General features: G+C 31.7%; 1 protein-coding gene across 2 annotated transcripts in view; it reads right to left on the minus strand.

Annotated features, from left to right (window-relative positions):
• Window positions 1-1,966: 1,966 nt before the first annotated feature.
• Window positions 1,967-26,002, minus strand: part of LOC124369181 (DAZ-associated protein 2-like) — a 65,693-nt gene continuing 41,657 nt past the window's right edge. For both annotated transcript variants that reach the window (XM_046826993.1, XM_046826992.1), the window contains 4 exons: window positions 21,030-21,148; window positions 19,387-19,581; window positions 10,238-10,445; window positions 1,967-3,784 (listed from right to left, as the gene is read on the minus strand). In XM_046826993.1, coding sequence (XP_046682949.1) covers window positions 10,263-10,445; window positions 19,387-19,581; window positions 21,030-21,148 — 497 coding nt within the window. In that variant the 3' untranslated portion in view covers window positions 1,967-3,784; window positions 10,238-10,262. The remainder of the gene's footprint in view (window positions 3,785-10,237; window positions 10,446-19,386; window positions 19,582-21,029; window positions 21,149-26,002) is intronic.

Below are 26,002 nucleotides of genomic sequence, written 5' to 3' on the forward strand. Positions count from 1 at the left end.
AATTTACTTTAAAAAGAATAGGACACAACAGAAAATTAGCGATAACCGAAATACATGTGCGTGTACCGGACGCTTCTCACTAACTAACTGACTAGATGCCTTGACGGGAGCTCCCATCAATGACTTTGTGAAAGGCGCGGGCCACGCCCGTTAGACAGTGTTTGGCCAATTAGAAGCCACTGCCACTCCCATTGTAATAGAATTTGAGACAGGGCAACCCGTCTGTATGTCGCATGACTACTAGAACCAGCAAAATATTCAACTAACATAGCAGTAAGAAAATAAAGAATGCAAAAACGCGGATCCACGGCAATAACGTTTTGAGCTTGTAGTGGCCCTCCGCGGATCCGCGTCAATAACGCTGGAAAGGTTAATTCAATTTTGAAGAAATAAAGATTAGTATTATTACTTGTATTACATTACCACAAATCAACATTAATTCAAGTAATACGTTATATGCAACCAACCGACGACTGCACGATGTTTTCACATCAAAATAATAATAATAAACAAATAATAATACATTTATTTTCCAAATAACAAAAATAATTACAACAAATCCAACAGTAATACAATAATTCAAAAGTAATAAATTAATTCAAAATAAAGTAAACATTACATAGCATATACAAAACAAAACATAGCATAAAAATGATTTGCTCAGGTTGACCAAGTTACACTAACGAGTTAATCAAAAGGAAAATTACAATGAACAGGATTTTTGTTGGTTATTTTGGAAAATGAAACCTCCAAGGCAAAGCCTGATTGGAGGAAACAACTGTACTTATTAGATAAGAAATTGCCTTGATGTAATACAGGGCCTTATATTCCAGTATTATTGGCCCAACTCCCTAAGAATTAAAATAGTAAATGAAATTTTAATTCTTATAAAAGACATTATTATAAACTGTATAAACAATTTAATTTAAGTAAGTAGGCCTCATTGAACAATATAATATTAAAGACTTAGTAAAAAAGCTGTATCTTGAGTTATCAAAATTAACCGCTTTAACTAAACTTAAATATCTAGAATATTAACATTAATAAAGAAAGGTCTGACCTATACTCAAGCATAAGAATTTTACACACATTTTACAATAGAATATCATCAATATGCATCCGTACATTCACTCTATTAACATGTACATATACATATTTTCAGTACACACATACATTCACATTACACTTGCATATTCACAAAAATACATGCACACACACATATATTGCGACCGCATAATATACTAATTTGCGACCGCAGAATTCAGGCATAATTAGCGTAATCAATTAAGAATTTGTTCAAGCGAATAGCTGATTGGAGAACTGATAGGAATTCCACTAGCTGCCGCCCTAAAAATACCGTTAAGACATAGAAACTAACGTATGTGAGGAATTCGGCTCCAGAATCAAAACATAACCTCATTTTCACAGATGTAATCTGACAACCAATCAGAACATATGTGAAGAGCAATCGTTCACATAGCAAACTGAGACGATCGGTCGGCCAACTTTAATCATGACTGATCGTTGCGTGTATCATGGGCTTATACGACATAGGGATGGAACTAACCAAGATGAACTCCTCTACACTAGTGGAAGCAACCTTGGTTTAACCGGCGTCAGGTGAGGCTCGTGAACATATCATCGATCACACACACTGCAGTAACTACATGCCACGTACTCTGTAAACAATTCTGCTACATCATCAACCACATGTCGACCTTAATTCACAGCATCACGGATAACGTCATGTAAAATACAATTTTTGGGATTTCACAAGTTCTTAGAGTCACAAAAATTATTGTTGATGAGATTTTCCGGGTTCCAAAGAAAGATTTCTGGCTTATTTCCGGTTTTTTCCTTGGTGCGTCAAACTCCCAGCCTTTTCCCAGTTTCCTGGTCGGGTGGCCACCCTGATGATTTATTTTGTTAGGTAATTATTTTGAAAAGGATAAAATAAGAATTCATATTGGAATATAAACAGTTTAATATAGTCTTTGTGCATATATAATAGACTTACATCTCTTTTTATGTCAATAGATGAAATCATTTCAAACAGTCAGATGATTTTTAAATTCTATGCAACAATTTATGCTGATTCATCTAAATGATCAATTGTGCCACGTCTGTTTTGTATTGATTTACCACTAATTATGTTTCAAAAACTTGATCTAGAAAGTTGATCTATGCTTGAACTTATTTAATTACAGATTTATTTAGCACATATATTAACTGCTACATCATCAAACGGTAATGAAATTAAACACACTTATTGTAATTCATTAAAACATGAGGGTTCATAATTTTCTGGGTCAAGCCAAACCAAATGACAAGTGTAGATTTACAATATCAAGATACATTTGAGATGTAAAAGTTTCACAGTTTCCTGGTAATTCCCATTACAAATACTTATATGATATTACATAATAGCTTATGGCATGGAAACAACTAATTTATATTTGATTTGTAAAGTGTAAACAATATTAATGTTTATAGTTCAGGATAGTGAAACTATTTATTTGATATTGCAATCTGTTGCTGTTGTTTAGTGAGCTCGTTGCAACAAAACGCAACTTTGACTGCAGTGAATGCATCAGTCTCCATTGGTGCAGTGTAATCTGTAATATTGAAGTACATTTTTAATAGCTTCTCAATACAAAAAATACTTGTAATTTTTTAACTAAATAACATAAGTTTTTTAAAAAAAGTAGCTTTTTGTTAACAAAAATTCTTAAACTTACTGTTATTTTTCACAATAATGTATTTTCAGTTCTTACTACTTACATAACACTTACGATTTTTCAGAATCTCGAGACAATATTTTAAGAAGACAGAGCGAATATCAAGCACTAACAAACAAGCATGTACATAATACATCTGATAGGAATGTTCATAGATATGAGGTATTCTCTTGTTGGATTTTTAGTTACAGCTAGGAACCTGGTTTTAATTTCTTTTATGGGTGCAAAATAAAGTTAACATCCATAAATTCCAGTGTTAATAGTTTACAGTACATGGATTCAAACAAAGAACCCAATATAGGAATGATGCCAGACTGGAACTATAAGCATGACAGAGAATTACCAGAGAACTGAATCACAAAGTTTCAATTAACTTGATGAATGAATTGTGTCTAGTCAAATACAATGAAATCAATAAAACATGTACATCAATGTCAATTCATTATAAAATGAACAGGAATTAGAGAATATCAAATTTAGAAAATAAAATGAAAATATGTGTTATTAAAGTTTTGGAAGCATGATTGACAACTAAGATAAATATTACTTCCTTATTAAATTTTTGAACTTAAGATAGTACCAAAAACTTAGGTAAACATCCAGTCTGAAATGTGACTTAGAACATCTGAAATATTTAAGAGTAACCAAACTAAAACTATAACAAAGTAACTAACAATTATTACATTGTCAAAATAACATAACACAGAACAATATTTGTTTTCTGAACAAAAAGACTGCTGTCGAAGACTTATTTCCACCATAGAGAATTTTTTCTTGAAAAACATATTATATACATACAAGTTGCAAACATGTATGTATATATAAATACAATTTACCTCCTTCTTTAAAAAACAGTACCAACAAACAATTAACTCTTAACAGAAATAATAATAAATATTGCTAAAATTAGGAAGGAGGAAATGTTATAGGTAACTTATTTTTACTCCAATATTATTATGTTGTTATTATTATTATTATTATTATTATTCTCTCATCCAAGAATAGGCGGCATTGGTGGATGCTTCTGACGACCACTCAGGCAGCAACTGAAACAATAATCAAACTAGAATTATTTCAACAAGACAGGATAATATAAGCCTATCTGCTTGTGTATCGGTAATTCTCAATTGTTTTGATGTTGATATATTTGCAGCAAACACAGTGCACTACAAAAAATTACACCTCTATACATTGCATGTACAAAAAAAATTAAATTTTTTACATTCTGGTTTGCATTTAGTAGTTATTTTATTTGTAATTAAAAAGAAAAACACAGTTTCAGTAGCTTTGCGTTTTCTGGCCAAATTTCAAAAGGAACAATACTTGTTACCTCGAAGGAGGCGTTTTACAAATTCTTAATTTTTTTCTGAAATGGAACATTTGTGATCTCATGTGTATTAGACAAAATATGATTGAATTCACATCCTCTATCAACCCTGAAGTATGTGCACTTTTCTCAGAATCACCTAGTATACTTCACTTGAATAATAAACATTCTACATAGGTTTGAATAATGATGTGCACAACTAGCAAAATAGTGTCTCACATTACAGGAATTTCAATAGCTAGATCCAGGGCTAAAGATAGTTTGCTAAAAACTTATTCCCCCAACTGCAACGCTCAAAGGCATATAAAAAAGCCTCAAACAGCAAAACACTCTGGAAAAACCCTGATGTATCAAATAATACATTTTGATCAACAGTTTAAGTTAAAGATTTTACTTTTCACATTAGTCAATGACATTTTAAACATGGATTTAAAAAGAGTATTATTTATATTTAAATTATTTATTTAAGACTTAACATTCCCATCAGATTATCATGATACATCATCATTAGGTTTTGGATTATCTTTCCTTGTATTCTTTTTCTATTTCTTGATCTTTTGTGTTAGTATTTTGTTAAAATGTAAAAAGATTTAAATATTCCACAAATTTCGGTCACTTGTAGAAAATGGTAGTACATCTGTTCTATTAATGCTGTGACAATTTAATTTAAAATATTCATCGTAGTGTTTTCTTAAGCAGAATTTTCAGTTTGCTCTACTATCTTTAATGTTTTTCTTTTCCTTTTCCTCAATATGTAAATTATGTAGGTGCAATGTCTCTGGTACTTTTTAAATAAATAAGACATATTTTCTTCTATCTATTATTTTCTGTATTGAGTCTCTAAACTCACAAGACATACTTGAACAGTTGTCAAGTCTCTGACTACGACAATCCTTAATGTCCATTTCAAATGCACTTTGAATTATGGCGTATAATTTCTTCCCCTACTTTTTCAACTCAAAAAAAGTTGAAAACATTCTATTATACTTAATTGGTTTCCATAGAGTATTACACGTAACTCAGAAAGAGAGGTATTATAAACCTTTTTATGGATCTTAGCCCTGGGCCCTTCCGAGAGGGACTTTATAATACGACTCAATTTAGTTTGTGCCTGTGTAAAATATCAGTGATTAGCATAAAGCAGTATAGTTATTAGCAATGGTCTGAAAAGCAGATCTGTACCTGACCATTTTCCAAGCTCTTGTGTAGACAATAGCGTTTCTCAATACTTTCACTGACAACAACTTCACTATTGCACATGTTGTGAGAACAGAAGGAAGGTGTTTGAAATAAACCATTCTCTCACTTCAGTAAAACACTAATCACAGGTTGTACTTATTAATTCTAGAATTGCTGCTGGTTACCATAACAGCGTACTAGTTTTATCATATCTATCTATCTGTATACTTGAGATATGAGTTTTTTGGAGTAAATCCAAGAAAAACATGTTTCCAAGAATATCATTAACTCTCTAACTGCCATGATTTCATATACATGGTAAAACTTAAGCAGTTTAGCATTTTTGTGCCAAGACCCTCAATTACCGAGCACTTTACCTGTTTTAAGCAGTCTTTGGCATATTTAATTAATAGGTTACATAACATTTCACAAGTGTTCATAGAAAACAATTATTAACAATGGTTATAAATATATTAAATATCAATTTAGGATAATTAATATACACACTTGATTCCTTGGAGGGGAGAGAATATACTTTAGACGCTTAATAAATGTTCTAACCCTTAGCTGGTACAGTGAGTTTTAGAAAACACAAATGGTACAGTGGGGTCTTTCAAGGCCCCAACACAAAAGCTGATATAAAAATGATTTTAAAGACTTGATTACTACAAAACCGTTTATTCTGTATAATATATTATTAATAAGTGATAAAAATGATAATAATGGAAAAGTAAACTTATATTTTATTATTTTTTAAATCTTTAACCCTCCAAGTGATAGTGGCTCGGACTGAGCCGTTAGGGTCCCATTTTCGGCCACAAACTCCAAAGTTTTTGCAGCAGTGTGAGAAGAGGCATTGTCATGGTGCAGAATTAAGTCCTGAGAAACTTCTGGCAAGCATTGTTCTAAGTACCAACTTGCTGTGACAGATCTTCGTCCTTTCAGTTCAAAGCCTGCACCTGTCCCATAGATACATTTCTTCACCGATCATTGTTTATTGACCATTGTGGGAGATGGCTTGTTTGCAAACACTCACACGTGACTCTCTCCTTGAGTTAGAATGTTATAAAATTGTATGTGCATTGTATTACCCATGACAATTCTGTAAATAATCCAATGACCAACATTATTCTGCAATTGGGAGAGTCTGCTAGCTGATTCTCACACGCTCAGCTCTTTACTCATCTATCAAAATAGCAGTTATGCAAGATTATTTGCACTGCTGTGGATCCATTTCCTAGGGAAGCTTTAATCATCAAATAAGTGCAGTGTCTGCCCTCTTGGACTCAATTAATGTTTTTTTTGAGTGACGGTGGAACACAGCCTTCCCGAACTTTCGTTTCTCCCCGACCATGATCAACTTTAGCTTTCTTCATTTACCAAACTGTCATCAGAATCTCCTGATTCATGTGGTTGATTAATTGAGTCTGCATCCTGATCGCCTCATTTTCAGAAAAGTTACACTGCTGAATGCGTAACTTACAAAAATGCATCCAAACAAATCAAAAATTCATAAAACATCCTTATCATTATTAAAACTAATTCCTACCATACTGACTCAACCCCAATTAAAATATAAAATAAAAAATACTTGCGGCTGAATGCATGACTTACAAAAATGCATCCAAACAAATCAAAAATTCATAAAATATCCTTATCGTTATTAAAACTAATTCCTACCATACTGACTGAAACCCAGTCAAAATATAAAATAAAAAATACTTGCGGTATGAACTTCAAAAATGCAATTGAAAAAACTAGAAAACAATGTTCAGTTTCGAACGTCCAGGTAAAACTTCACCATGTGCTTTCATAGTTCCTTATAGTTGACTGTCATAGTGTAGTATCAATTATACAGCACTACTGTGGATTTATAGTAGAGTACAATGTGTATCAGCTATCAGGTGTCATGTAGCAAATCAGTTGTTTAGAACGTGTTAACATGGGCATGGCAGTCAAGGGGTTAATCCCAGCATACTCATTTATCGATTCGTTATAGAAAGAATTTTAATGTTTTTTTCATGTTTTATATTTTTTCAAAATTAATTTTTTTAGTTTGATCACTTAAGTTTGTCTTTATATTCTAGTTAATGAAGAATTATAAAACTTATAAGTTTATAAAAATCTCATGTAAACGTGTATCAAGTTGCTGGAATAAACATTCATTCCTTATTCGAATTAATAAAAGAATGATTTTTTGGAACATATATGTTGTTTTTATTTAAGGGTATTTGTATGATCTTTGTGTAAGCAAACAGTTTGAGGCATGAAATTGCAGGCATTTCGAATAGGAAATTTAGACAATTCTGTAATCAGGCCAAAGTAAAAATGGCTGGAGATAAATGTTTATTATTCATTTATGACTCAAGAATACTGTGATTTTTAATTAATTATAATTTAATAAATAACATGTTTTATATATTTTTTTTAACATTCTTTTAATCTGAACCTGTAATTTCACATGGAGTGGATCAAACAAATTGTTATATACATTTTCCTGTATTAGGGAAGTCATCTTAAAGAACTATGAATACAATTTCTCAAACTCAAAATTGATTGCGGTTTGGCCTTAAACTAAAGATATTTGTTTTATTTTTTAATACTTGCTTCTTCTTTGTTAGTTTGCAATTTTCTTTTTGGGATTTGTTTACTAAATCAAATAATTTAGCAGTAGAATGAGCATAACAAACGATATCACTGAAGGTGTTATTAGAATTATTATCATTAACTTGAATATCACTTAACAGAAATATTGTATGTCTATCCGTCCTGCCTTTTACTGAAGCTTCACTGATCCTTATGATGTCATTTCACAAGTCTTCATTCATAATGCTCAATTGATATAGATCAAATCCTCATCGTCCATTGATGATTGTCATTCCGACATATTAACACTATCACTGATGTGGCTGTTATGGCGGTTGTTAAAAAATCTTAAGTTCTACAAGATATCTTGACTAAAGTATGATGTTACAAGGTTGAAAGAAATTTAAAAAAGGTAAGATTCTTCCCAAGAAATTCATTGAGTACATCAAACGTGATGTCAATAATTATAAATATGTTTAGAGTTCTTTTTTGCAAACTAAACTTCTTTAAGAAGTTATTTTTAAAAGACACAAGACTTTATTTAGTATTCAACTTAAATTTTCAAAACAATTAAGTGTGAAAAGAAGAAAATAAAGGAGAAGTACTTTTCTTTCACTCAATGTACTTTATGAGCTATGATTTTTTAATTACTAAAATAAAGCATCATTATCCAACAAGTCTTTAGACAGCACTCAAAGTATTATTTTTAAAACCCATTCAGGACTGAAAATATAACCCCATTCACTGGCCCATGAGACAGAATATTTCTGTGGCTAAAGTAAAAAACAAGTGAACTTTGCACAAAACTAATTCTAAGAATCTATAAATAATATGAACATGTCATTGTTAATTCTTGTTGTTTGTCAAAGACAATTTTCTTTTCAAAAATATACACATATAAACTATTTATCCAATTTTTCATAGCCCTTCAGTAATTTGTTAGCATTTGGACAATTTCGCTGTTGTAGTTCATACTATGGAACATTAAATGACTATCAGTTATGTCTTCTAGTTCACTTTCACTCTTTTCACTACCTTTATCCAATTTTTCATAGCCCTTCAGTAATTTGTTAGCATTTGGACAATTTCGCTGTTGTAGTTCATACTATGGAACATTAAATGACTATCAGTTATGTCTTCTAGTTCACTTTCACTCTGTTCACTACCTTTATCCAATTTTTCATAGCCCTTCAGTAATTTGTTAGCATTTGGACAATTTCGCTGTTGTAGTTCATACTATGCAACATTAAATGACTATCAGTTATGTCTTCTAGTTCACTTTCACTCTGTTCACTACCTTTATCCAATTTTTCATAGCCCTTCAGTAATTTGTTAGCATTTGGACAATTTCGCTGTTGTAGTTCATACTATGCAACATTAAATGACTATCAGTTATGTCTTCTAGTTCACTTTCACTCTGTTCACTACCACTTTATTTCAAAACATTTTTAATAAATGCTGTAAATTTACAAGTGATGCTCGAACATAAATATAGAAAATACAAAGTTTAATTATATTATTTTCTGAACATTTATAGTCTGTAATTTGGTTACAGAGTATAAGAAAAACACATTTTTGCCATAGGTAATTTGTGTAATGCCAATCAGCTATCATCAGCAAATAGATGAAGCTGTCTCAGAACGATGCACATGCATAAATACGAAAATACAAACTAAAATGTTGTTAAATATCATTTACAAATCTACAATAATTTATAAATTAGGCTATCTAGCAACAGTTCTTTTGATACATGAAAATCTAAAATATGTTTAGGCGATCAGTAATTTTCACACTGACGAATATTCAGATTTCGTCCCCAAACATGCTCCAGTGCACAAAAATAATTATAGAATATTGAACTAACTTCAATTTTCCATCTATTGCTCCTAGCCAAACAATGATTACTCCCGTCATCCTGAAAATTTTCACTTTCCTTCATATTTATTCTTTGCACAATACAAATTAAAGGACAGCCCATGCCCAACTTTAGCCTCAAATGGGTTTAATAATAATGAATGAACAAAAATGGACCAACAAACTTTTATTCATTAATTTAAAATGGATCTTGCTGCTTGTCAGCTGAAACACCAGACAATGACATTCAAGTGAAATGCTTACCAATATTCATTTAAGTCAGCACATTTTTATATAATTCTGTACATTTCACACACAATGTCCAAGGCAAGTCAGCACAGACTCGTTTAGTTGATAAACAGGTAATCATTTAATGATTGATCTAAAAACAAAAATAGGTTGTAATGCTAATTTAAAGAGTTTACTAAAATCGATAATTTTGATATTGTTCCCTTAATCATCATACTTTTAAGTCTATCCTAAGAAGGAAGAATCCAACGTGAATAAGTAACACATTAAAAAATTAATTTTAGTAAATATTAGAAATACTCACGCGAAAGCAAATTAATGCAGGCTCACTACCAGAATGTGTACCCTCCATCACTACTGCCCGTGAGGTAAGTCCCCTTCTTCTGTGTCAAAGCAACATTGTGTCCAGCCATGGCAGCGAGTTGTGCAGGGGAGGGAGGAACACCAGGAGGAGTGGGGGGAATCACAGGCTGAGCGATACCATCAAATCTAGCACCTCCATCATAGCCATTCTAAAACAACACAAAATGTACTTCAGTTAGTGAAATAAACTAAAACAAAGTATTGAGCTTATCAAGACGAGATTGTTAACAGAACTTTCTTTATATTTAAGAAGAGAAAAATCTTTACATACTAGTACCAGGTCATCGAAAAAGGTAGCCTTAATTTTGATTCTTTATTGTAAAAGAAATAGTTAAGCGATGTGTGCGAAACAAACGTCATAATGCAGACAAATTGTTTGAGTTTTAATTCCACCACTGGGCTGACCTTGAAGTGAGATCTGTGCATGCACAGGCTTGGCGCGCATCGACTGTCGCCATTCCAGTCAGTAGAGGCGACGCAGTCATGGCGAGTATGCAGCAAAAAGCTCAGTGTGTTTTGCGGTATGCTGAATATTTAACTACAACTAAAAAGCCACCTAGTGATATGGACAAAACTCACCTACTAATAAACCTATTCTTCATTGGTATAGGCAGTTCAAAGACACAGGAAGTGTAGACGTAAACAAATTGCCTGGCTGGCCTAGAACATCTGAAGAAAATGTGGAACATTTGAGGCAGTCATACTTGCGTAGCCCTAAGAAATCCATAGTTTGACGCAGTTATAGAACTAGGTATACCAAAAACCCCAATTCAAAATGTGATTCATAAACGTTTGAAACTAAATGCGTACAATATTCAATTTTTCCGGACATTTGCCATCGTTAAGTGAAACAAGAAAACAGTAACACAAAATTTTTTAAAAAATTTTACGTTTCGAGATCTGCAATCTGATCTCTTCTTCAGGTAAAGAACTAACCTAATACATAATTACAAACTAGGTTAAAATAAACAAATCTTACTAAAGCGTTGTGGCACGCCTGAGTCAGGAATCACAACCTACATGTTGTATGTCAACTTCACTAACACTAAAGACATGCACTTAATAAAAAAACTATACAAAACACCAATCATTAAACTAAACTACGGAATACAGGTCACAATATGTCTTCACTCGTCTACTAACCATTTACGACTGACCAGAGGGGGTAGCCAATGGTAATCGTGACGGCCGGCTAAAACAAGATGGCGGAAATACAAGGGAAGGGGAACAGGAATGGGCCCTTTCGTTATTATTGGTTCATGCGAGATGAACTTCTTAAAACCATATTGTGACTCCGCATTGGTTTATTGCAAATATCCGATCCGTTTGATACTTTTGGTATTCTCTTTAGTTCATTTTTTAGAATTGGCAACCAAAGCGGCCTAATCTCGACTGATGGTTGACTGATTGGTTGGTCTGCCAATTTAATGTATGTTGCCTCAATTAATTTCCTTTTGAAGAAATGTGGTTCCCGATGTATTATGTGGGCTTCATCCCAATTCATATGATGGTCTTCGGACCAACAATGGTGTGCAATTTTTGACTTTTCTGTGAAACCCTTTCTCGTGTTTTCTTTGTGTTCTTTTATCCTTATGTTTAGTGGTCTTTTTGTCTCGCCTATGTATTCCCTATTGCAGCTACATTTTATACTGTAAACACAGTTTTTGGAATCCTGTGTGCCATTTTTTGGTTTTGTTTTTACGAGACTTTGTCTAAGAGTGTTGTGTGTTTTAAACGCGGTTCTAATGTTGTACTTTCTACCTACTCTTCTAATTTTCTCCGATAATCCCGGCACATAAGGGATTGACATAAACGCAAATTTATCACAATTCTGTTTTTCTGACTCAGGAATGATTCTTCTGGTTCGTTTGCACTTATTAATTACTAATTGAGGGTATCCATTGCTTCTGAGATCCAAACTGAGATCTTGTTTCACTTAACGATGGCAAATGTCCGGAAAAATCCTGTTTCCTTCACAATCCTTCCATCGTCAAAAATAACCTTCAAACAAAGAATATTCAATTGCGGCATCAAATTAAGCCCGCAGACCCACCTAAATGTGTTGACTTTGCTGCTGAGATGCTAAATCGCATTGACGATAATCCAAATTATCTAACGGGATTTGTTTTAGTGATGAGGCAACCTTCCATTACATTAATGGCAGTGTTAACCGATATAATTGTAGAATCTGGGGTTCTCAACAACCCAATAAAGTGTTTGAGTATATCCGTGATACACCCAAGGTAAACGTGTGGTGCAGTCTCATGCAGGAACGTGTTGTTGGCCCATTTTTTTCACTGAAGACACAATCCGTAGAACTAACTACTTGGACATGTTAGAACTCTATGTTTTTCCACAAATTGATGATGTTGAAAGAGAAAAAAGAATAACTGTTACTTTCCAACAAGATAGAACACCGCCTAACTACAGTCTTATTGTGTGCGAAGCTCTCAACAGAAGATTCCCTAATCAGTGGATTGGTAGAGGTGGTCCTGTTTGCGTGGCCGCCAAGGAGCCCTGACTTAACTCCTTTAGATTTCTTTCTCTTGGGGTTACATAAAAATCATTGTCTATGCTCAAAATATCCAGTGCCTGCAACATCTAAAGGATTGAATCACCGATACAATAACAACTGTGACTTCTGACATGATAAAGAGGACCTGGACGGAGGTGGAGTATCGCTTTGATGTATGTCGTGCCACAGGCGGAGCTCACATCGAAACATACTGAGTATGTAAATATAACTTTATGATTTTTTCTATCTTTTGGTGTAAAAATAATTAAATTATTTTTATTGCACTCTGAGTTATTAAAAATAAAAATTAAGGCCAACTTTTTCGATGACCCTGTATAATGGGATTGGTCGATCCTCTCTTTAATTCTTCTTTGTCTTTAACCCTTTGACTAGTAATTCCGCAACGAAGTCGATAATGCGCTACATGCCACCTGCAGTAACATCAATAGCCATGCGGGAAGCGCTATGACTCTAACAGTTTTCACAATAATGTTTCGTGATGAATAATCTGTTGCCTGAATACGTATGTGACCTAGCAGAATAGATAAGAAACACTTTCAAGTTGTTTCCCTTGTTACCACTACATCGCAGTTACTCTTTTCTTTATTTTTGTTCAGTTCCAATTTACTGTCATATGATTGTGTTCAATCAGTTGTTTCAAGTAATCAGCTGATTCTATTTCTGTGTGTGTACAATTCTACTTGTTATATTACCTGGTATAAATTTGTTGTAACCTAATGTTTACATTGCTGATTGACCTGATAGTTTATAAACATTTTGTTGAGTTTACCATGAGTAAATAAACATGGATGTTTGATTAATTACTGATTGTGTAAAATGTGTCACTGTAGTTTTTGCAGTTATTGAGTGAGTAAAATGGCAATAGAATAACTTTCAGATGATATTTTAGCTAAGATTTGTATAAAATAGGTAAGTGTCTTTGACAGTGATTGAAATAGCTGGATAAAACTCACTTTTTAGGGCACTCTTACAGAGGAACCCACTAGTTTTGAAATACTGCGGCTTATATTCACTGATAAATTTACATCTTATGAAGACTTGAATTACTTTTGTTGCTTATGCTTAAATTAAATATTTTTCACCATCTCGTTGTGGGCCATCCCTCTGGCAAGTTTTTCAATTTCATTTAACAATATGTACACTCTGCATAATACAGAAATGCTCAGTAATGAAGCCCAATAATTATCTTAGAAGTTTGATATTCTGACAATTACAACTCAGATTCACGACATGTGCCAACACTGATCACGTTACGGTTGGATAGATAAGTGTAGTGCTCAAAGTGCTGGTTCTCCTATGCATATTCTGTTACTCTATACATTGTTATTCTCATTCTGTTTTTCAGCTTGTTAAAATTTGAAACCAGCACAACGCAATATTGCTCACAAATAAGGTTTGGTATCTGCTATTCTGTGGGTGTGATCAGAAAACTACAGGAAATTCCCCAAATACAATAATAATAACTAACTAAAATTTAAATTATGTTTGTTTTATTTTGTCATTAACAAATCTTAAATATGTCCATATTCTTGGTATTTTCTATTGCTAATATTTGATATCTATTAGTACAGTGTTTTGCTACAAACACTCTATTAGTCAATATCCAATAATAATTATTATATTTCTATGACATAAACATTATTGAACTAATCATCTTTATAATATTACAAATCGCCGTTATAATGTTATAAATTATTTGCACTACAAAAATATTATAACATGTGTGCATCCAAATTTGAAATAATATATCCAAACTACCAACTCAAATACACAGTAAAGAATTCATTTGCCAACATTTTAGGAGGAATTAAATGTACTATATATTTTAAAACACCAGGCACGAATACAAGATTCTGTACCAGATTAGACTGTCTACTGACTGAATGTTAAAATTAATGACTTGAGATCTATTTTCATGGTATTCATTACTGTAATAAATATATTTAAATACCCAAGTATTTAGTTTTTTACCCTAAGAACTCATATTTTAATAACTTATGATACATAATATAGTCCTGTAGTATCTTTTAAAAAAAGAACATTTAAAAATATGTACCACCTACAAAGAAGTTTTGTTTCTAACATTCACTTATAAATTGTACTCAGGTCCGTGATAATGGTTGTGTACAAAGCTTGTTCACGGTTGAGCATGGTTGAAGCCTTGTTCCACAGTTCTCAGAAAGAAATCCATTAGTTACAGATACTAAAATTTGTAGCTACAATATAACATTAGTTAAATTCAATCAAAACTAATCAGATTATTCAGTTATGCTTCAAATCAATGAGACAATTTTTCGTACCATGATAATTTTCAAATCAATACAATTAATAGAACATTTTATGTTTTAAAATTCAATAGAATTGGTTTTTATCTTATATATGCTCTTAATTTAATACACAGTTTGTTAATCGGCTATGGTACTAAAAGAGATTTCAATAAAAAACATGTTACTAACGTTTTAAAATTAAAACCAATAATTAAAAATTAATACTAAAAAATTATATGAATTTATCATTACTTCAAAGATTTTTACCCACTAAGAAGTTCTTAGCTTACACGTGTAATAACAGACACAATCAATTTTTATGATATTCGGATTATTTGTAACAAATCCAGATTTTATCTAGTTTTGGTCAACCAAGCAGGAAGAACCATGGATTAACTGAGACGGTCACACCCAATCTCCCCTCCCCCCCCTGTAGTACTCTGTGTACTATGTGTGCATCACATAATTGCAGTCAGGTGCTGTCGAAACATTCTGTAAACAATGTCATTCTTCATTCAATTTTACAAATGCAAGTTTTCACGGTTTGTAAAATATAATGAATGGGATTTATGAGCTCAGAGCTAAATAAAATATCAAATTGCTTCTTGCTTCTGATGCGTTCTTTTAGAGAAAACTTCATTTTTACGTTTTCCCAGGTTTTAAGAAATTTTAATTTTATCCATGATGAGTAAAATTTCCTACTTATTCCCGGTTTTCATTGTCTTGTGCTCAACCTATTCTAAACCTATTCAACCTATTACGAAACAAATGTAATAGTAAAATTAACGGTTCATCTGGTTTCAACTTGTGAATATCAAAACTTTTTTAGTGACTCTTTTAAATATTTGATGTCATCAACGTGAATTGTGGAGATGGAACATTAAATATAATTTTAAAATTACTTATAAAAACATATCACCAATGTTAAATGCATTATTACAACACAAATGAATGTCAATTTATTTTCTCCAGAAAGTAAAGATTACTAAGAAAGATGTAACATATCTCTTATGTTTCCCATGTGGGGAGTTAACATGTAAAATTATTGTTGTACTTATCATATCATTATTGATCTTTACCTCCAACTGATGTAGATTCCTTAAAATATTAATCTGTAATAAATTCAAGATTTGAAACTATGAATCTAAAAATGTAAACGATTCACAACTTATGATAGCAGATATGTGTTTGCAAACTAATTTTATAATTGGGAAACAAACAACTAATTTTATATAGTTAGTGACAAAATATAATTTAAACAACTTTTATAGTTTAGAAACTTTTGTGAACAGGTTTTGTTTCACATGGGATGCTCTTACTGACATCAGTTGTCAAATTGTTGTTTTCCTTGAGTTCCTTTCAGATGAATAGATTATATAAACATCAAAATGTATACAATAAGCCCAGTGTCACACATGTCTCAGAGACACAGACTATGCAAGTTGTGAGGAGGAGCCTTTTTCTAAAAACATCAGCATGATTCACTCTCTAGGACCATACCTAAAATCTAAAATGTCAGATAGGCAGATGGTAATGCGCTGACTGATACACACATTGCTACAGTGAGCATGCTGTACTGTAGGGTGGGTGTTAAAGTGGCACCCATTTACTTTGTTACAATATTTAACTGCTAATTAGGGTGTTGCATTGTTTTATATTGGCGGCCAAATCTATTACAGTTACTTATATTATAGTTACAGTAACATTTTTCCCCAGATAGTACACTCTGCTGGGATGAACATGTCCATGGCCTTTGTAGGAAATTGTCAAGATATTCTTATTAAGGATTTAAGGCCTGTAAGTATTTGAGCCCTGATGTTTTATTGATGGCTTATTTGGGTCTCTTAAACAGCCATTTAAGTTATGATATGTGCCTCTGGGGTAACTCTGGTGCCGCAAAAAATTCTTTTACTTGGCAGAAGAAGGCAGCAAGGGTATTGGCTGAATTATCTAATCAAGAATCCTGCAGAGCAAGTTTTCGCACATTTAAAATCTTGACAATTACCAAGATGTACATTCAGAGTAATTTAATCTTTTTTAAAGGAAATATCAATAATTTTAATACTCACAGTTTAGTACATAATTATCAAACAAGAAACAAACAAGAACTAGTTGCACCAAGTATTAGATTAAGTTAAAAGTTACCAATACAAACAATTTAAACTATTTAATAGGTTACCAGTTTCAATTGGTTTTTTACCACATAATGAGTTTGACAAAGCCGTATGTAAGTAAGTGGCTTAAGTGTAACATATTTTATACAATTGAAGAGTACATGTCTAGTGAAAACTTAAGATTTAAGATTTTATTTTTTATTTTAAATTATTAACATTGTTCTAGTACATAGTATAGATTTAGGACATTTATTCTGATAAAGCCTATTGTAATTTGTAAAAATTATTTAATGACTAATAAAGATTCTTGATTCTTACAAGTTAAACTTTACACAATAGCTGACTGTTGTTTCATCGAACTGTTGTCATTAGACATTTATGTGGAAAATAAACATGACCTAATCATCCAGAAGTTCAATTGTGATTTTAATATGAAATCTTATCTGTAATTTTGTCCCGAAGTGATAATCAAGGCTTTCAGCTTCAAATTGCTAATTCATAAAGTACTCAGCCCTAAGTATTGATAATGAATAGCCAACAAAACTGATGGTCTTGACAAGTCTTTGTTGAATTGAAAAAACCTTAAAATTTATCTGTCCTAATAATGGAGAAATTTAATGACAATGTGTTCTAAAACTGAATATTGAATGATCTTTATGAGTACAATAGGGTCTTTCCTGATAATTACAATTTTAAAAATATGCGCTATTGTATATACATTAAAAGGGCCTACAGATAATACCGAGAACCTGAGTTGTTGTAGGTACATGATAAATGTTACAAATCCTCCCACAAACTTGTTGTTCATATCTTAATCCTAGACCCAACATAGGAATTTCCTGTTCCAGCAGAGTAAATTCCTACTTGTGTTTATTCAAATAATTTAACAAACCATTATTAAATTGACACTTTTCTATAACATGTTTATGTTTTATTTTAGTTTATCCAAATACACAAATCAAGCTTTTTCCATTTTTGGAGGAACAAATGACAAATCAATCAATACCTAAAACATGATTCAAGACCCTAAAACAATATTTCATGTAATATTTATTCTACCTAGAAATGAAAGAAAGAACAAAATAACAATAATTTTATACATGCATCTATTTAAATATGTATAAGGAAGAGGAGTCGTTACACACGAGTTGCTACAGGACTCCATTTTCTTTAATCTTGCTACCCTGTTTGTCAACAGTATAAAAACCCCAATAAACCGCCAATCATAAGAAATTAGTTATTTCTTTTTGCGACGTGAGTTTTACTTCAATCCAGAACTAAAGTATATAATATTTTTACACTGTGGACATATACCTTAGGCCACTATACACTAACCATAAACATTCACAAAATAACAAATTGAAATTTGTTGATATCTTGTTTCAGTTCACAAAAACTTCAGTAGAATACAAGTGGGCATTCTCTCCGTCACTGTAGACTAGAAAGTATTTTTAGCAGATCCAACTTTAAGACTATGTAGAGAAAATAATGTTCAAAATGTTCTCTGTGAGCATAGCTGCATGCACTTCTTATACCTTCAATAGAACAATTGTCAAATATGCTCATTGTCTGCCTATAGTGTCACAAATTCATTTTCCATTCTGATTTTCTTACTCTTAAAGTTATGCATTCTTTGTTAACTCTCAAAACAAACAGCATTTTCTAGCGAATCATGAATTTTAGGACGGCACTCAAAACTGTGATAAGGTGACAAAATGGACAATTATTCAGATCCAAACTCTAGAAAAATATATTATAAAGAAAAAATAATTATTAACAAAACATTTAAACAATTACAAATTATCTATATTGTATTAGTTCTGCTTGAAATATTTACAGTTCCATGGTGAATTTAAATACTAATTCACATAAAATAGAGAATATTAGATTGAACATGTATAAAGTGATTGATATGTATCTATATGTATGCCAATTGGTATTACAGAAATAAACTAGTTTGTAAAATCATGCCCCAAGAAATCATTGAGAACATTTATACTGATATATAAACAAAATATTAAATGTTTAATTTTTCAGAATTTGTTAACCTTTCCTACTAAAAATCTAAGTTTTAACTATTTAATACATATTAAATATATGTACAGGCATAAACAATTCAGTAGTTCCTTGTTAAATGTATACAAGATATCAACTACTAATGCAAGGTACTTACAGGAACCATAATAGTGGGCCTCAACTGGTGTTGAGGATAAGTAGTATAGGCTAGAGTCGGGTAGTAAGCTGCCTGCATGGGGCTGTACGCAGATGCAGGGTAGCCCAGGTACTGCGGGTAGCCTTGTGTGGCGTACATGGATGCAGCTGCTGCTGCAGCTGCCGCAGCCGCAGCAGCACTTGGAGCTCCATACATCTACAACACACCAAAGAGGTAAACTAATCTGACAAGAAATATGGTATTCTACCTCAATAGTTTTCTATAATTAATGTACTAATATTGAAAAATCGACCATATTGTATTAGCAATTTTAAAATAGAAAGTCCATAACCTGTTGAATTAAGTGATATAATATTAGTTAATCTGATTACACCTTCATATTGCAGCTTATTTTTAACACTAACGAAATGTATTGTCCCCAGGAATATATTAACAACATGCTGATTATAACTTTGCTATTTTGGATTAGGGCAGTTTTATATTGAAACCCACTTACGTAACAAAAGAACAAATCGACAATATTTTTTACATTATAATTGTACAGGTATTTCAAAAGGCTTCAACTTTTCAGTCAGAAACATGAAAAATACTGTAAGATTAAGAAGAAAGTTTTACAATGTATAACTTACCTTACATTATTTGAAAATTTAAGAAAATTGTTATATATGTTAAAATAAACAACAAATCGCTGTTTTGATTGAATGACTTATGTTGCTATTTTATATATATGTCTCTTGCGTTTTTAAAGTAAAAATTATTCAAATGTTGTTTATTCGAGTTACAATGTTAAAATTTTTTGTATGCATATTTGTCTTATTTATACCTAACTGGACACAAAAATTTACATTGATTTTATGTTATTTTAGTCAGTCAATAACTGATTGTGACAAAGAAAATAGCAAACTGAAAACAATGAAAACTTAAAACAGTTATTGAAGATTTTAATTTCCTTTCTTATCATATTTAATTGATTTATTTATTATGGAACAGGATGTTAATAGTGGTGGTGAGATAGTGTTTCCAGCCAAGTCTATGCATTCCCAATATTGCTATAGATTACTGGTGAAGTTGATGGTTAATAAAGCTTTAAGGTTGGCTGGATAAGGTTGTCAGCAAAGTTTTGGAATGGGTGGATTAATCCCAGTCACGTGTGAGGTTAACGGCAAAGTATATATATTAACTGCCAAAATGAGTGTGTATAAAAACCAGTTTATTCTCAATACGCCTATAAATTTGTTTCAAATAATACTATGAGGCTGACTAGTTAATGACTTCTTGGCAACATTCATGTATTTCTAATAATATTTCAAAGCTAGTACGTTACTGGAATAAAACTCAATATAGGTGGTAATAGAAATTACCAACAGCTGCTGAAAAAAACATTTTATTGTATGTAATAAGAAAGTGGGCAAAGATTAGGGTTATGTTGTACCATTTATCTAATAATTTACATTATGTGGTATCCATGATCCAAAAATTACGAAATATGTCAATTATGAAATAGGTACTTTTTCCTGTGAAATAACTATTTTGTTACAATGAGAATGTATACATTCAGTAGCATGTAAAAGAAAACTTTATAAAGTTTTACATTATTTGTCTTAAATGATCTCCATCAATGAGAATTTTACGTAAAGACCTACCTGTTGTCCAACTATAGCTGGGTGAGCAAGTGCCTGATCATAGGTTGGGGGAGGGCCTTGGGCAGCAGCGTACAGTTGAGCCTGACCTGGAAACATCCCATATGGCGAAGCTGCTGGCACTATTAACAGAACATAAATATTGTCTCAATTTGACTTATTTAGCCAAGATGTGATCTACAAAATGCTAAATATTTCTTACAATATTGTATTCTATCCAGTTTGTCATAAATTAAAGGATTTCTTCTGAGAAACAACATCTATTCAAAAGAAACAATTTGTTTCTTTGACATATTTGACAATCTACCAAGATTTCAATGTACATTCTAAAATACACTGTATTTAACAGAATTTGACAATCTAAAAAACAATAATTTCTATAATTAGTCGTACATAATTTTGAAAGAAATTTCTTAATAAGCAGGCATGGTGTCTTTATACTGATTTAGGTAATTTTGTAACAAACAGTTAATATTGAAATTTCATGTTATAATTATATGTCAAACCACTGCTTTTACTAATAACAAAAAATTAATTTAAAGTATTTTACAATTTCAACTTTAAAAAAGGTTCATAGCTACTAATAAATTCAATTATTTGACCATTAAAACTTTTTCTTCACAGTAATAGTTGGATAATAAATTGATATGAGCTTAAAATCCTTTAATAAATATTTAATCCAAAATTGTGTATTTTATTTAATAAATCGCTAGGTTTTTGAAAACTATCACGCCTAAACAAGCCCTGAGAATTTAACACACTCACTGCGGCCGGCCCCATATGGGGACGGCAGACCTGCGCGCGTAGTACGGACGTCCTCAGATGGGGCCGTCTTGCTGTTTTACCCACAAAGCCTCAGTGTAATTCAGCCTTTTGTTGTAGACTATTGAATATTTGCCGCATTTTAAGTTACATCCAATGCTTTATTGTTATCGGTTTCGTTCGCTTTGACCTGTTACGGTTCTTTTTCAATAGGAGCCCGTTGTAATCTTAGAGTGTTCAGTGTGTTGTTTCTGTGTATATCAACTGTGTAATTCTTTCTCTACATTATTTGTGTGTGTTTTTTTTTAAAATGGATCCTGCATCCTATAAATTGTACACTTTGACAGATCATCAGGGATTTATTCTTAGATTCCTCATGTATACGGGCAAATCAGATACTACCGTAGGTGGTGTAGGGCATACGGAGAAGGTTGTCCTACACCTTTTGAAGGATTATTTGGGGCAAGGCCATTCAGTGTATATGGACTTTCAATGAAACAAGTAAGTTATATCAGCAGCAGAGCGCTCGTAACAACTTTTGACATTACGGGACCAGCACAATATGCGGCTGGCCCCAGTACGTGCCAAAAATTGTGCCGTCACAGTTCCAGGAAACTCGGCCGGAAACGTCATTTAGACCTTCAATCCTGCCTTTCTACCGTACAAGGAAAGTTTTTTCGACATAAAAATTTTTCAGCATCCGGTAACCCTAATTGTGCTTTCTGCCGCAGCAAATGTGTTAATTAAAAACTAATGGCAAATTAGTATCACAATTCATACAAGGGATCAACACATCTGGTTATGTTAATTTAGAGCAAAGAAATATTTGAACAGGATTTTTTAATGCCTAGAACCAGTCACCTGTAAAAAGAGATAATGTATTTCAATTTAGAACAGTTCATATCTTTCTTACTCAGAACCATGCAAAGAGCACTAATTTCATTATCAAGTCATAAACGTACAAATCAGACACTTTCAGTATTTTTCAAACAAATATATATATATATATATATGTACAGTTCAAAAAGACACCACACAATACATGAGTATTTCAAATTCTTTCAATTTTTTTCCTTGTATGAAACTGTTAATTTATTTTATTGTTTATGAATAAAAGTTTTGTTTAAATTTGAAAAATCAGTTAAGTTTTTATCCGTTTCTTCTGTTTCACTTTTTTTTTATCCGGCAATATTATGTAACTCAGATTCTAATAATTTCAATTCTTCATAGTAATTTGAAACTAATCTTTGACAATTCTTTACAGTAAATGATTTTATTGTGTAATTGGCAGAAAAAAATGTGTTTGTGTTGTAGCATTTTTTCTTGCTGATTTTTTTTGTTTCTTGGTTTAAATTTAGAATCTTTTTTTAGGTTTTAAATGATTCTTGATTTGATTTATTGGTTTCCTTCTCATTAATAGCTCTGCTCAGTTTCAGAAATTATCTGTTAAGGTTTCTTGTAGATTGGGGATGATTCCCTAAAATAACATCTAATTAGCTGGCCTATATGCTTTGTCTGAGATATCATTCTGCATTTTTCAAAACGACAGGCTACTACAACCTTCTACCCTTAAATATACGAGATCTTGTACCTTGTACCTCTCAACTCGTTTCGTAATAAACATGCAGGGACACTGTTTAACTAGAAAATCATAATTTTTTTTTATTCATAATAAATTATAAAATATTTCAAACAATTACTTATAAATACAGATACATAAAACTCAGCTTATCACAAGTGTTTCACAACTCCCTTTGCTCCTTATTAATCAATTCGAAACATCATAACTATCAAGTGATAAGCTTATAAGAAAACAAATGGTATACACGGGTAAATCAGTATGGAGGGCAGAGAAGAATGAAGGGCAACAAGCACAGTAAGAGACTGGTAAAATTGGAAACATCTGAGGTAAAGTGCTTGTGCCACCTCTAAACTAAGTAACTCTTTGATTATGGAAGGATGTATTTTTACTGTACACACTGAGGTAAAGTGCCTGTGCGACCTCAAAACTATGTAACTCTTTGATTATGGAAGGATGTATTTTTACTGTACACTATTTACAAATAAATTAATACTAATTTATTAAGCTTTTAACAGAAAATGTTACTTTTTAACTCAAAACTGGAGGACCTCTATAACCTTAATATACTGTTTCATCCACATTTATGTGTTACAAATCAATTTCTGCACTATTTTTTAAATTTTTCATATCTTATTTACAAAATACAACTGTAATTATAAACAAACATCTTGGTGATCATTTTTTGTAGATTTAAGATTTTATAATTTGACACTTGTTTGTCAACCAACAGTATCTAGTATTAAGATTTAAGTTAAGATAACTTAACAATGTCAGCAAGTTTTGTATGTTTGTTACACAAGTAAGATGGAGATGTTACAATAAATAAATCTAAATATGAAATATACATTTACACAATATAGATTGATTTGGTCTTGGGAGAAACTCATACAGGGATCAATAAATAAACAAAATAAAGGAGTAACAGGTAAATAACTGCTCAGTAAAAAAAAGATCTTCAATTGTTTGTAAATATATTAATAGATGGAATAAATTTCAAAGTGGTTCTACATTTATATACAGCAATACTGCTAGGTACCAGTCACAACGTTTATACCTGACAGTTAATGAACATTTTATTTTATTTCAGATATAGAACAGATATTTCTTTTGGTTAAGCCCTATACTCTGCATGGCAATGTGTCTTGTCACTCAGAGCTATACAATCAGGGTATTTTGTTACCATGCTAACAACAATGGAATTCCTCCTTCTCTATCACCAATTTTAGTTTTGTTTGAGAAATAAAAACCTTGTTGGAGTATTTATCTAGAACTAATTATTTAATCATTTGGTTCACCTGTAAACCTACTACTACAAACTCTTCTGAATTTGATTTCGAACATAAGCCCGCTGTCTTCCTTTTTTTAATAAATCCGTTAATACAAAACATATGTTTGGTTGTTGAAATTATACTAACTTAAAAAAAATAAGATAATGATCACTTACTGAAAATGGTCAAATAGTAATAGTTATAAAATATTGCAGCACAATGAAGTTGTTTAGATAAAAACTTTGTTGAAACTTTAAAATACTACTGTAAAAAAGTTCAGGCCAACCTACACAGATTGTTACGACACTGCAGTTATATTTTCGTAACAAACCAATTATTTCACTTATTTAAACTAAAATCAATACAAATGTTCCTACAAGTATGACATAAGAAATCCAAGTGTTTTTATTGCTAAAACAATCAACTCTGGCAACACTAATACCATACCAATAATACTAACAACCAATAATAAACAATGTGTCCTGAATTATACCACCACAATTCATGGGTGATTCTTTCATAAAATATTGAAAAATTCATAACTACCTGTGTATCAACAACTAGCTGTTATCCTTGCCTTTGCTAACCTAATCTAGTGGTAATATGGAGTGTTAAAATGAAAAAAATACAATTACTTTTGTGAACATTTGTGTAAATTTGGAGTATTAACTAAAAAAGAAAATGTAATTCAAAACAAACTTCAATCATTTTGTTTAATGAAATAATAAATCTGAAAACTGTAAAATGTCAGAAAATTGTTAAAATCATGAAATGAAATGACCTAAACTGATAATGGAGCAGTTTTGCAAAACATTCCAAACGTTCACATATGCCAAAAATATTCAATTTTGGTTCACTTGGTTCTTCACTCTCAATTATCTTAGAGGGAGTTAACTAAATTCATAAATTAAGTTTACCTAGAATAAAAAATTGCTGGTGGTCAAATATCTCAGGGAATTCAGCAGGAAGTTAGAGTTTGGTTAGCCAAGAGATAGCCTTACCTTGTAAATTTTAAATGAAAGAAGGGAGGGTAAAAAGGAAAGTGAGAACGTGTTAATCACAGGGTTAAATTAAACAGGAGGTAAAATTGTAGGTATTACATTGACCAAAGATTGAATTAACTGAGGATTAGTGAACCAGAGAGTTAAGTTTACGTGAGTGTTAGTTGACAGACACAGCAATAAAGCTTTGTGAGAACAGATGTTGTTTTGATTAGGAGGTTAAGTTTATATGGATGTTACAAGGCTGGAGGGATTTATGTCGATCGGAACAGTTTAAATTGACTAAGGGGATGAGTTTAACAAGGTTTAATAAATGAGGCGTTGTATTTACCTTACCAGGAGGTTGAGGAAGTTACGTTCATC

The sequence above is a fragment of the Homalodisca vitripennis genome, chromosome X (genome assembly GCF_021130785.1).
Source record: "Homalodisca vitripennis isolate AUS2020 chromosome X, UT_GWSS_2.1, whole genome shotgun sequence".
In the NCBI taxonomy this organism is placed as follows: Eukaryota; Metazoa; Arthropoda; class Insecta; order Hemiptera; family Cicadellidae; genus Homalodisca; species Homalodisca vitripennis.